Source organism: Balaenoptera ricei, chromosome 4 (assembly GCF_028023285.1).
Source record: "Balaenoptera ricei isolate mBalRic1 chromosome 4, mBalRic1.hap2, whole genome shotgun sequence".
Classification (NCBI taxonomy): domain Eukaryota; kingdom Metazoa; phylum Chordata; class Mammalia; order Artiodactyla; family Balaenopteridae; genus Balaenoptera; species Balaenoptera ricei.
Window position 1 is genome coordinate 138,815,835 of NC_082642.1, and position 14,047 is coordinate 138,829,881.

General features: G+C 34.6%; 1 protein-coding gene across 1 annotated transcript in view; it reads left to right on the top strand.

Moving 5' to 3' along the window:
• Nucleotides 1-14,047, top strand: part of NCAM2 (neural cell adhesion molecule 2) — a 228,663-nt gene that overhangs the window by 166,758 nt on the left and 47,858 nt on the right. The window contains 2 exon segments of the mRNA XM_059920007.1: nucleotides 10,690-10,809; nucleotides 13,074-13,195. Coding sequence (XP_059775990.1) covers nucleotides 10,690-10,809; nucleotides 13,074-13,195 — 242 coding nt within the window.

Below are 14,047 nucleotides of genomic sequence, written 5' to 3' on the forward strand. Positions count from 1 at the left end.
TGTTTTTTTGATACTGAGCTACATGAGCTGCTTGTATATTTTTGGAGATTAATCCTTTGTCAGTTGCTTCATTTACAAATATTTTCTCCCACTCTGAGGGTTGGCTTTTGTCTTATTTATGATTTCCTTTGCTGTGCAAAGGCTTTTAAGTTTCATCAAGTGCCATTTGTTTATTTTTGTTTTTATTTCCATTTCTCTAGGAGGTGGGTCAAAAAGGATCTTGCTGTGATTTACATCATAGAGTGTGCTGCCTATGTTTTCCTCTAAGAGATTTATAGTGTCTGGTCTTACATTTAGGTCTTTAATCCGTTTTGAGTTTATTTTTGTGTATTGTGTTAGGGAGTGTTCTAATTTCATTCTTTTACATGTAGTTGTCCAGTTTTCCCAGCACCACTTATTGAAGAGGCTGTCTTTTCTCCATTGTATATTCTTGCCTCCTTTCTCAAAAATAAGGTGACCATATGTGGGTAGGTTTATCTCTGGGCTTTCTATCCTGTTCCATTGATCTATATTTCTGTTTTTCTGACAGTACCATACTGTCTTGATTACTGTAGCTTTGTAGTATAGTCTGAAGTCAGTGAGCCTGATTCCGCCAGCTCCGTTTTTCTTTCTCAAGATTGCTTTGGCTATTTGGGGTCTTTTGTGTTACCATACAAATTGTGAGATTTTTTGTTCTAGTCCTGTGAAAAATGCCAGTGGTAGTTTGATAAGGATTGTATTGAATCTGTACATTGCTTTGGGTAGTATAGTCATTTTCAAAATGGTGATTCTTCCAATCCAGGAACATGGTATATCTCTCCAACTGTTTGTATCATCTTTAATTTCTTTTATCAGTGTTGTATAGTTTTCTGCATACAGGTCCTTTGTCTCCTTAGGTAGTTTTATTCCTAGGAATTTTATTGTTTTTGTTGCAATGGTAAATGGGAGTGTTTCCTTAATTTCTCTTTCAGGTTTTTCGTCATCAGTGTATAGGAATGCAGGAGATTTCTGTGCATTAATTTTGTATCTTGCTACTTTACCAAATTCATTGATTAGCTCTAGTGGTTTTCTGGTAGCATCTTTAGGATTCTGTGTGTATAGTGCCATGTTATCTGCAAACAGTGACAGTTATACTTCTTCTTTTCCAATTTGGATTCCTTTTATTTCTTTTTCTTCTCTGCTGCTGTGGCTAAAATTTCCAAAACTATGTTGAGTAATAGTAGTGAGAGTGGGCAACCTTGTCTTGTTCCTGATCTTAGAGGAAATGGTTTCAGTTTTTCACCACTGAGAATGATGTTAGCTGTGGGTTTGTCATACATGGCCTTAATTATGTTGAGGTAGATTTCCTCTATGCCTACTTTCTGGAGAGATTTTATCAAAAATGGGTGTTGAATTTTGTCGAAAGCTTTTTCTGCATCTATTGAGATTATCATACTGTTTTTATCCTTCAGTTTCTTAATATGGTGTTTCACATTGATTGATTTGTGTATATTGAAGAATCCCTGTGCTCCTAGGATAAACCCCACTTGATCATAGTGTATGATCCTTTTAATGTGCTGTTGGATTCTGTTTGCTAGTATTTTGTTGAGGATTTTTACATCTATGTTCATCAGTGATATTGGCCTGTTATTTTCTTTTTTTGTGACATCTTTATCTGGTTTTGGTATCAGGGTGATATCAAACTCTTCAAAACTCTTCTATATTTTGGAAGAGTTTGAGAAAGATAGGTGTTAGCTCTCCTCTAGAAGTTTGATAGAATTCGCTTGTGAAGCCATCTGTCCCTGGACTTCTGTTTGTTGGAAGATTTTTCATCACAGTTTGAATTTCAGTGCTTTTGATTGGTCTGTTTATATTTTCTATTTCTTCCTGCTCCAGTCTCGGAAGGTTGTGCTTTTCTAAGAATTTGTCCATTTTTTCTAGGTTGTCCATTTTATTGGCATATAGTTGCTTGTAGTAATCTCTCATGATCCTTTGTATTTCTGCAGTGTCAGTTGTTCCTTCTCCTTTTTCATTTCTAATTCTGTTGATTTGAGTCTTCTCCCTTTTTTTCTTGATGAGTCCGGCTAATGGTTTATCAATTTTGTTTATCTTCTCCAAGAACCAGCTTTCAGTTTTATTGATATTTGCTATCGTTTCCTTTATTTCTTTTTCATTTATTTCCGATCTGAATTTTATGTTTTCTTTCCTTCTGCTAACTTTGGGTTTTTTTGTTCTTCTTTCTCTAATTGCTTTAGGTGTAACCTTAGGTTGTTTATTTGAGATGTTTCCTGTTTCTTGAGGTAGGATTGTATTGCTCTAAACTTCCCTCTTAGAACTGCTTTTACTGCATCCCATAGGTTTTGGGTTGTCGTGTTTTCATTGTCATTTGTTTCTAGATATTTTTCTATTTCCTCTTTGATTTCGTCAGTGAGCTCTTGGTCATTTAGTAGTGTATTGTTTAGCCTCTATGTGTTTGTATTTTTGACAGTTTTTTCCTGTAATTGATATCTAGTCTTATAGAGTTGTGGTTGGAGAAGATACTTGATGTGATTTCAATTTTCTTAAATTTAGCACGGCTTGATTTGTGACCCAAGGTATAATCTATCCTGGAGAATGTTCCATGAACACTTGAGAAGAAAGTGTATTGTTGTTTTTGGATGGAATGTCCTATCAATATCTATTAAGTCCATTTGTCTAATGTGTCATTTAAAGCTTGTGTTTCCTTGTTTATTTTCATTTTGGATGATCTGTCCATTGGTGAAAGTGGGGTGTTAAAGTCCCCTAGTATGATTGTGTTACTGTCGATTTCCCCTTTTATGGCTGTTAGCATTTGCCTTATGTATTGAAGTGCTCCTATGTTGGGTGCATAAATATTTACAATTGTTATATCTTCTTCTTGGATTGATCCCTTGATCATTATGTAGTGTCCTTCTTTGTCTCTTGTAATAGTCTTTATTTTAGAGTCTATTTTGTCTGATATGAGAAATGCTACTCCAGCTTTCTTTTGATTTCCATTTGCATGGAATATCTTTTTCCATCCCTTCACTTTCAGTCTGTATGTGTCCCTTGGTCTGAAGTGGGTCTCTTGTAGACAGCATATATACAGGTCTTGTTTTGTATCCATTCAGTCCGTCTATGTCTTTTGGTTGGAGCATTTAATCCATTTATATTTAAGGTAATTATCGATATGTATGTTCCTATTAAAATAAAATAAAAAAGAAGAGAGCAGCCAAACCAATAAACAAATCCACCAGTAATAACAAGCTCTAAAAAATAAACTAAGATAAACATAAAAATCAGAAACAAATCAGTCACAGACAGCAAACCCCAAGTCTACAATTTCTCCCAAAGTCCACTGCCTCAATTTTGGGACGATTCATTGTCTATTCAGGTATTCCACAGATGCAGGTACAGCAAGTTGATTGTGGGATTTAATCCACTGCTCCTGAGGCTGCAAGGAGAAATTTCCATTTCTCTTCTTTGTTTGCACAGCTACTGGTGTTCAGCTTTGGCTTTGGTCCTGCCTCTGCATGTAGGCTGCCCTCAGGCATCTGTTCTCTGCCCAGACAGGAAGGGGTAAAGCAGTGGCTGATTAGGGGGCTCTGGCTCACTCAGGCCAGGGGTAGGGAGGGGTACGGAATGTGGCATGAGCCTATGTGGCAGAGGCCGGCGTGACATTGCAACAGCCTGAGGCACGCTGTGTGTTTTCTGGGGAAGTTGTCTCTGGATCACGGGACCCTGGCAGTGGTGGGCTGCACAGACTCCCAGGGGTGGGGGGTGTGGATAGTGACCAGTGCTTGCACACAGGATTCTTGGTGTCAGTGGCAGCAGCCTTAGCGTTTCATGCCCGTCTCTGGGGTCTGAGCTGATAGCCGTGGCTCGCGCCTGTCTCTGGAACTCCTTCAGATGGTGCTCTGCCTTCTGTGGGCAGACAGAGAAGGAATCCCCTCTCCTCACACACCCTGAAACCATGGTCTCTTGACTCTTAGGCAGGTCCAGACTTTTTCCTGGACTCCCTCCAGGCTAGCTGTGGTGCACTAACCCCCTCAGGCTGTCTTCACGTAGGCAACCCTGTCCTCTCCCTGGGATCTGACCTCTGAAGCCTGAGCCTCAGCTCCCAGCACCCACCCACCCCGGCGGCTGAGCAGACAAGCCTCTCGGGCTGGTGAGTGCTGGTCAGCACTGATCCTCTGTGTAAGAATCTCTCTGCTTTGCCCTCTGCAACCCTGTTGCTACGTTCTCCTCCGTGGCTCCAAAGCTTCCCCACTGCCACCCGCCATCTCCACCAGTGAAGGGGCTTCCTAGTGTGTGGAAACTTTTCCTCCTTCACGGCTCCCTCTCAGAGGTGCAGGTCCCATCCCTATTCTTTTGTCTCTGTTTTTTCTTTTTTCTTTTGCCCTACCCAAGTACGTGGGGATTTTCTTGCCTTTTGGGAGGTCTGAGGTCTTCTGCCAGTGTTCAGTAGGTGTTCTGTAGGAGTTGTTCCACATGTAGATGTATTTCTGGGGAGGAAGGTGATCTCCACGTCTTACTCCTCCACCATCCTGAAGGTCCCCCCCGATCAGTTTTTTAAATGATCTTTTGTTTAGCATATTTTTTTTAAATGTCAATTCAAAAACTCTTTATTGACTTCTCATTCTGCATTTGAAATATCTAGGCTTTGTGAGGATTGGAGATAATATATATGATATGTATGATGTGTGTTCTGCTCATAAGATTCTTACAATAAAATCTTCTCACAGTGAAGCATTCAAACACAAAAATAAGGGGCATAATCCATAACAGAAAAAATATTTATAAATATTATTAAGAGGTTAAATAACTAAAATGAGGCTTAGAATTTTTATAGCCATGGTACAGAGAGGAGTATTTAATTACAAAAGCTTAACTTATGCTCCCTGCCAAAAATAACCAAAAAAGCTTATAACATAAAAAAGAATGTTGTTTGTATAGACATTTTGAGAAATTAGCATATTTGTGAGTGAAAAATAATATTCTGATTACTTTTAATCATCAAGAGATTTCATGGGTATTTTATAAAAACCTATTGTTTTAGACTATAGAAGAAAATTTTTGGTAATTATATATCTCTCATATTTTATGTACTAAGTGGATCTAAAAAAAATCAATTGAACTCCCCTTAGATGAATAATTTCTATGTGATAAGAAATAATTATATTTTAAATTTAAAAAGTATGATTAGTTTATGAAAATAATTTTGATGGAACTTTTCTGTTTTCAAATCAAGGTTTTTACAAAGAGTATATTTCAAGAAGAAGCCATTTAATTTTAAGGGACAACAAGTACTTCTTGTGTAAAATCTTGCATCAGTTAAAACTCAATTATTAAATGACCATATTGTTTTTATGCATAGTTTATACTCATGATGAAAAAGAACATTAAAAAAAAAGTATAGTAAAGAAATAATTATGAAGATTCAGAAATGATGATCTGTGATTTTAAAATAGTGTCATCAATGCATTGAATAAAAACCCCACACAAACAGCACATAATCATCTGGTTAATTTTTCTTTCTACTGTTCATCAAAATATATAGTCATATGAATTATTTATTACAAAAAACTATATCCACAAATGTTATTTATATTATAATATATATTTATACAAGTTATATATTATCATCCATAAAAGTCTCTAAGGTACTTTTAAAAAGGTGAGATCATATCCTTTTGCAGCTAATGGAATCTTGAAACACAGTATAATTTGCACAAAAATACAAATTTATATTTTCAAAAATAAATGAAAATATAATTGAACTGAGATGATTATTTACATAAACTGCTTAAGAAAACTTAAAGATACTTTTCATTAATAATGAAGCTATCCCTGAAATCATTCTTATGTATGTAAAGAATAACTGGAGTCAAAGTATTAAAAAATTCTACATTAGGGATAAAAAAGGTAAAAAATTACTTTTATTTTTTTTCAAGCCTATTGCAAACTTCTGCAGAAAGGAGTCAGAATTCCTTCCCTCAAAAAGAAAGCTTTCTTTGTCTTGTTTTAATTGTTTAGAAAACAAAAGCTGAATCTCAGGTGAGAAACTTCGGGGATTTCATTATGTTTTCCGATTTATCTAAGGAGATTAACAACAAGTGTAATTTCGAACGATCAGTTCTATCCTAGCCAAGCTTTGTGATTTCGCATAGCTATCTGACATGTTTCACAGTTCTTGACAACCTGAACAGTTCCATTTTAGGTGGATGATACAGCAGTTCTGCATGGAGGGAGTCCTTATCTCCCTACATTGAATGACAGGAAAAATGCATGGAGACATCGGGGGTTTAAGAGAGCTAAGAAAACATGGCTAAATTTAATCTCACTTTAGACCTTTGCTCAGCATAATTAGTTTGTAAATATGTAATTTATTTTGCTCCATGGGTTGTAAATATTCTGTAGCCTCTGCTTCTCTTGACAGCCAAAGGGAGGAATTTACAATTCATTATCTGAACAAACTAAACTTACTTTGTTCAACTTCTTTTAATAAAGTTTATTCCCTTCTTAGAGAGAGAGTACAACTTCAGATTTTTCTCTCTAGTAATATCATTTCGATACTTGTAAAAATAATGTTTAAAAAGTTCCTATTTCCCTTTCATTTGCCAGTTAAAATGTCATTGTTTTTATGCATTTCAGTATTTTGCTGTACTTTTTACATTTATAGCCGGGTGACAAAATGACCATTTATGAAACTCAATTATATTTAAATCAAGCAGAAACATTACATTAGTGAGGGAAATTAGCTTTTTTGTAGAACCTGTCCCTGTTGCCATGTCAAAGAAAAATTCATGATTGTTTATAATTTTCAGAGGAATTGCAGTATGGTTTCCAAATCATGCTGACTGAATATAACTATGAAAGACCTCAATGTATGCCATTTGTCTTTAGAGAACTTTTAATGGTTTGTAATCTAGACCTACTTTCACCTAATTTTTGAGTTTGAATTTCTAATAAATTGTAGAGAAAGAAACCATTCCCACACCTTAGTTTGTGGTTCTGTTGTTCTATTGTATGGACACATTTGGGGAAAGAACGTCTTTCATTAACTAACTTCATAATTTGAGGTGCTCTATTATAGAGTACACAGCATTTGTATTTCAAGTGGGGGTTTGCTTTCAAGCCCTACCTTGTGTATTCAGAAACCCTATGTTTGGTAATATGCCAGTAAATTATGGATGATTTCATGTATACATCCTCTCATTAAAGAAAGGCAAGTCAAATTACAGACGTAGGCTTTGCCTCCCCTGAATCTTTTCCTTTCCCTCTCTTTAAATTAGTCCCAATATATGAGTTCTTTCTATTTCCCACAATAATCTTTATGTTCACACAATGTTAATAAGCCTCACAATAAGGGTTATTGTACCAAAACCTTTAGAGTCAGAACTCAAAAACAGACTGATTTCTTGTATATCACTTTGTAAAACTGGCATTAATAGGCTTATTTCCACACCTCTCCCCTATAATTTGGAAGGTCCTCTATAAAACCTCCCTCATCCACTATACATTTAAGTGTTTTAGCCCAATGTTGTAATAACAGCTCCGTCATCATTTTGCCCTCTTTTCTCCTCTCCTCAGCAAACTGCTCTGCTGTGAAACTCAGTCAGTAAAGAGGAGAGTCTTGACACAGAACAGAAAAATAAGGGGAAACATGGGGAAAATCAGTTCTGACTTGATCAGAACGCAATTAAATAAATAGGTTTCCCCTTGGCAGAGGTAGAGGGACACCCAAAACTCCTCACAATCCCTATGAAATGTTAGGGAAAGAGGAATGCTGGCAATCCAAGCCAGAAAGAGGTTTTACTAGAATCACTCGGATAATTCAAGTAAAATATGGAGTTGCTTTGCTTTGTGTTTGTGTGTGTGTGTGTGTGTGTGTTGTTTTAATTGTTTAATCCAAGTAATTTCCTCAATTTTCCCTGATTTGATCTGCTCTGATACTTTGATAGCTCTATTGTTATGCATTTTTAACCTAAAAGGATGAACAGTCTGATCTCCACACTTCTGATGAAATGAAGAATTTTATTTACAATTAAAATTGTGTGCTTTAAATTCTGTTGCTTTTCTTGTTTGATTACATAAAGACAAACAATTGAATCTAAGCATTACCAGTTCCACACAGCTGAGTTACAGTCTATCTCATGATATTAAAACGATGGTAGCAGCTGCATCTTTACATCGTAGAATATGGAGAGGCATGTCACATACCAAAGTTATCTGTAGCAGTAAAAGCATCTATGGCAAACTCTCATATATTCTTGTGTAGCCTACTCTCTGTATAGATTATCTGTGTACATGTTAAGATTTATAAGTATCACTAAGACTATTTTGCCTGTAAACATAAAATATTTTTCCATTAAACAGAAAATTAAAGATGAATAAATTTTAGATGATCCATTATTTTGTATTATTTCACAGTCTGTAGATAATATCCCCACTTGCATAAATAATTGATATACAGAGGTGATTATTTCATGAATCACAATTTTTTATCTACACCTTCTTTCAACTTATTTTTATACTTTGTTTCTATGACATTTAATAAAAGTGTCTTTTTAGAAGTTGAGAGACCACCTCAGTCCTAAGACTTGGTTGAATCTCAGTCAGTGGTGGAATCTGGCCCAGAGCCACATGACTTCTTTCATGAGTCTAAAGTCTGCATCACTAAGTGTCTTATTACAAAGGTTATTGCAGCCTGGTTACTTCCTGCCGGAGTCTCTCATATGTCTCCATGCTACATCAAGTCATTCTTCATTAGGGTAAAGAAGAGGATAATCAGATACAAACTACTCCATGACAGTACTGATTGTCCAACGGCCCAAGCATTTTTGTTACAAGCCCTGAAGAATAAACACACTTTTATAAGGCATTAATCTCTGCAGGTCTAGCTCACTTTGGCTTTAAATTTGCTATATTTATTAACTGATTAAATGATAAAATATGATGAATTTTTAACTCTTGAATTCCTTCGTATGCTGACCTTGAGCGGAAGCTTTCTCTCGTAAGGTCAATAGGATTCCAACTTCTTAGCATTTTAGCTGCCTAACTCTTAGTTTGATTCCCTCTCCCTTTCCATAATCTTCATGACCAGCTTCATCTGTCCACTAACGGTCTCTCCATTGTAGTCGTCTTCTTTTTCTTGGGCTGATATTATGTATTTCACTGGCTCCAGGACAACTGAGTTTGGGTTTCCTGAAAAAGCTCACAGGTTGTTAGCTTGTCAGAACTAATTGAATTCAAGTCTTAATTTTCTGATTTATCTTGCAGCTTCTAATCAGTTGTATTTCCCTGCCAATCCTTTTTTCCCCACTTGGCCTCCTTAGCTTTGACACCATGTGTTTTCATCTGAGGCTTGACAAGGCCATGCACTCTCAAAAGCAAGTTCAGTTTTCTTACAGGGTAGAGAAACTGAGAAATACAAACAAATTTCACTAATTGGAAATGTATCCTTTCTAATGATTTTGAAACATCTTTACTGGATTAAATAAGGTCTGGTTGATATTTGAACCATATTTTTGCCATTAATATTTATCTGGTATATATGATAATATTAGGGAAAAGAAGGGAGCACAAGGAAGTACCAAAACAAATTCATTAAGTATATTCATTCAACATAAAATGAAAAATGTTATTTAGTGAATATATATTAATTATCAGAAACATGTTAATAAATTATTTTGGAATTTTATTGGCTGTGTATCGTCTTCAGTCATTGTTCATGTTAATCAATAGTCCTACAAATGTGATCCTGATTACTTATGGTTTAATCTTTTATTTTATGATTGATTATATCTTCTAGTATGAATTGATCATCTGACTTTAAGTTATTATGTAAGTCAGACATAACTTCCTTTTGATTTTTCATCAAGGCATTGCCATTTCCACTAGTTAATTTTTGCCCTTTTTAGCAAAAACAGTAAGGATAGAAACAACTATGGAATTTTGTTAGCTCCACCGAAGGAATTTGTAAAGATGCAAAATTTTGAAATCTGCAATTGTATTTAAAACTTTCTGGCAAATTAAAGGGGCTGACACTCCCCAGGGATGTTTCTAATAAACTTTTATATCCCTGTACTTTTTCAGATTCTTTCTTCTCCTTTGTGTCATGTTGAATCCAGGCTTGGTATGGTATATAATTGAGAAGAAATTCAGAGAGAAAATACAAGAGATGACAAGCTCCAAGCTAGTGTTAAAAATAATTTGATTTGATTTGAGATTATTGAACAAATGATCCACTATTACAGTAGTCAACTTAGTGACACTTCTTTGATGTGACTCAAACACCTTATACTGGAGGCCAGACTTCTAGATATTGAATTCCGTATCTCCATTAACTTCTGTAGAAATCATCTATTTTGAGTAGACAAAGTATTTGAGAATGCATGCTGTAAAGATGTTTTATTTAAATCCTTTTTTATAAATTGAATATTAAAAAGACGAAAGAAAATATTTTACTTTCTACTTTGTGAGTTGTAAGTATCACAAAAGGAGCTACTAATTTTCTTCTTTGAAAGTTACTGCATGTGGGTAGAAAGCTAAAATAGAGATGAAGAAGAGGATTGTTCAGAAATCATTCTCTTCTTATGTGTATTTCTTAATTTTTTCAGGTATTTCATGGAAAGATTTACAGTGATATTGTTCACTCAGCTTTGTAATAGTTTGATTTGTTTTACTTATTAAAATGCATTAATCATAGGCATATATTTTTTTTTCTTTTAGCAATTGTTGTTTTGAGCAACCTGGAACCAAATACAACTTATGAAATCAGAGTTGCAGCTGTAAATGGAAAAGGACAAGGAGACTACAGTAAAATAGAAAATTTCCAAACATTACCAGTTCGTAAGTAATCTTCTCTGTTTTTCTCTTTGTTGCTATGCTCTTCACTTGCAAATTTAAGTGGAATTTAAAATGCAGGGAGACATTTCAACACTTGGAGGAAGTGAATTATGTCCTTGTTGAAGTGGTTTCTGAAGATGGTGGCATCTCAGATTTATAAAAAATAACATTGTTTTGGAGCAAGGGAAAAAGAAAAGTGCGCTGCAATATATACAGTAAAATTGCTCTCAGGAAATTGTCCAATCAGGAAGGTGTCCTACTTATTCAGTCTGATTAATTAGATTGTAGTGCCCAGACTATATTCTGTGAGAGAGTAGGAAAGTATCTATGTAACATGTTTAATGTTCTAGTCTTTTGCTGAAGCATGACCATTGCCTTTATTCCATGAATTACATAGACCCTAAGTGTGAGAAAAAGGTACTAATAAGTTAATCCATTGCAATGGTGACTGCAGAGGAAGAATAACTATTGCAGTCTCCTTCTTGTTACTACCCTGTTTTGAATTGAAGTCAACTGCATTTACATGAAGTTAGATAGACTTAAAACAGTATAGATTTCCTTTATGTTGAATAAATTGTTTAAAAATGTGAGAAAACTTGAGTGTGACTAAGCAAACACCGTTATATAATCTATACATAACCCTGTCTATTATATACTTATATTAGGGCAGGCAAACTGACCGCAATAATTATCTTATCCTAATTTGTGACCAGTTCTTTTCTGTTGGTTATCATAAAATGTCAGGTGTGTTCTCTTGTCTCCATTCTTGAGGCCAGTGTCTTTTTCAGTTCCTCTTTATTATGATCACCAGGACGACTGCAAGTACATCTTGACTCATAATCCTACTTTCAGACTAAAATGATTCCAGAACGACTTTGCATTATTTAAATGGAGATCTATCCCTTCTCTGCTTAAAATCCTCAGCAGCGCCACCCTTCATAGTTTTTCTCATATTCTCTTATTGAATTACTTTACGACATTATTGTACTGTTTTGTGGAGAAGTTTTAATTCATTTATTGAAAATACATTATGTTGCATGTAAATCATGTCATAATACCTTCACACTAATTTAATTAACTTTAATGAACAATCACTGTATAATTTCTCCATTTACCTTATTTCTATATGGTTGTACTATACATACAAGGCTATTTTACTATTTACTTTCATGCCAACACCCTCAATGGTCGTATTTCTTTAATGATTTGCCTTTTCTCAAATAAAATACTCACTTGCTTAAGTTTATAAACACTGTATTGGAAATAAAGGTAATCTGCTGAGAAAAACCCCAGATTCTCTAGTTTGGGAGGCATGCCATCCTCTCCACTATATTCTGCTTAGTTTGTCTGTCTTGGCATTCCTCTGAGTAGACCAGGTACTACAGTTTTCTGGAAGCTTGCAAATTAAAGCATGCCCACTTAAAGTTTCTTAGTATTACCTTATCATATCCATATCCATATCCATAGGGAATTGGAGGAAACAGAGGCGAAGAATGCCAGTGCATGCCCAAGGACATCACATAAGTGACACAGGACAGAGAATTCCCATTCCAAGTTGCCAAGCAGTGATGGCATCCTTCATATAGAAAATTCTTCCACTTCAGTAGATCCCTGTTCATATTAAAAATATTACAAATATCTTTATTATAAGACCATCTCCATATGAATAATAACACTAAAAGGAAGTATTTTCATGAAGCTAGAATTAAAAAAAAAAAAAAAAAAGACAAATTTGAAACCCGTCTGTGGATTGGATACTACAAAATTTCTTTATTGAAATCTGCATCTAGCTAAAAACTGTTTATTAAAGCAGATAACTAATTGCTAAGCTATTGTATTTCCTGGTAGGTATATATTTTATATAGTTTGATGACAATATGTTTATATTCATAAATATTTACAAAATGTTTACAAACTTTTTACAGTAGAAAAAAATGATAGTAGACTATTAATACAAGAAATAAAGTTGTACACTTGTGTAATGTAATGAGTTCTATTCTCAGAGCATTTGCAATATAAACGTTATATTTGGTTCTGAGGTTTCACAATTTTGGCATGATACTTCCAGATTTAAGAATGTTTCTATTTCTTGGATGGGTAAAAAGAGGATCAGAGTTTATATCACAATAAAGGGCAAATAGAAAGTGATAAACCCAGGATAACATCATACATTTTGATTACATGACAACATTTTTTTAATTAAAATTCAGTTTCTCTACATATATGAGGTCTGTGCAAATATCAAGAATGTTGTATTGCATATATAGGTGAACCAAGTCCTCCATCGATACATGGACAGCCAAGCAGTGGGAAGAGCTTTAAACTCAGTATCACCAAACAGGATGATGGAGGGGCCCCTATTTTGGAATACATCGTGAAATATAGAAGTGTAAGTACCCTGTTTATTATCATTTTGCACAGTGTTTTCAAGTTGCATTAAATTTGCATTGAATTAATAGATATATCAGAAGTGAATGCATATTAGGTAACAACAATGATAAAGTGTTTTCATAGGAATTCAAATGCTAATTTTCCATTGCTGAAATTCATCATTATATGTTGTAGAATGTTTGCTTGTTTGTTTGTTTTTTGTAAAATCTAAGCGTAAATAATCAAAATAATGCTATGGTTTTCATCTTGTGATTTCTAAACTTAGCAACATTTCAGCAATGAGATATCATTTTCCCTGTTTTTCTGACAAGGTTAGCAGGATATTTCACCTTCCACTCTGCTTGATTTTAGTGACTTCAAGCTAAGCTATCTTCTCAACTTTAATGTAGGTAGGATAAACAAATCACATCTCAAATTTACTTTATTATTCATTTTCATGAATTATTAAATTATTAACTTAAAATACATTTATTATTTAATATGGATTTTACAAAATAAATCACTTTAATCAACATTTTAAAAAGAATGGCCACATTTAACTTGAGAAAGAAGGAATAGATTTCTTCAAGTTTAATTAGCACTAATATGGGATTTTGGACAGCTCAAAGCTGCCTTGGGACTTGTCTTCTATGCAGGGGATGAAGGATGTCCTCTAGTTGCAGAGTGATGAAGAAAGTCACCTGGTAGACTTTGCCTTCGTCTGAAAATGACTTCAAAGTCCACTAGAAGTGATTTCTGTTAACAACTTTGCCATAAGAACCATTGAGTATTTGTGTCTACTGTGGAATATGTTAAAAGTGAAAGACAATTTTAATTAAACTTTGTAAAGTTTATTTACTAATGATTATGA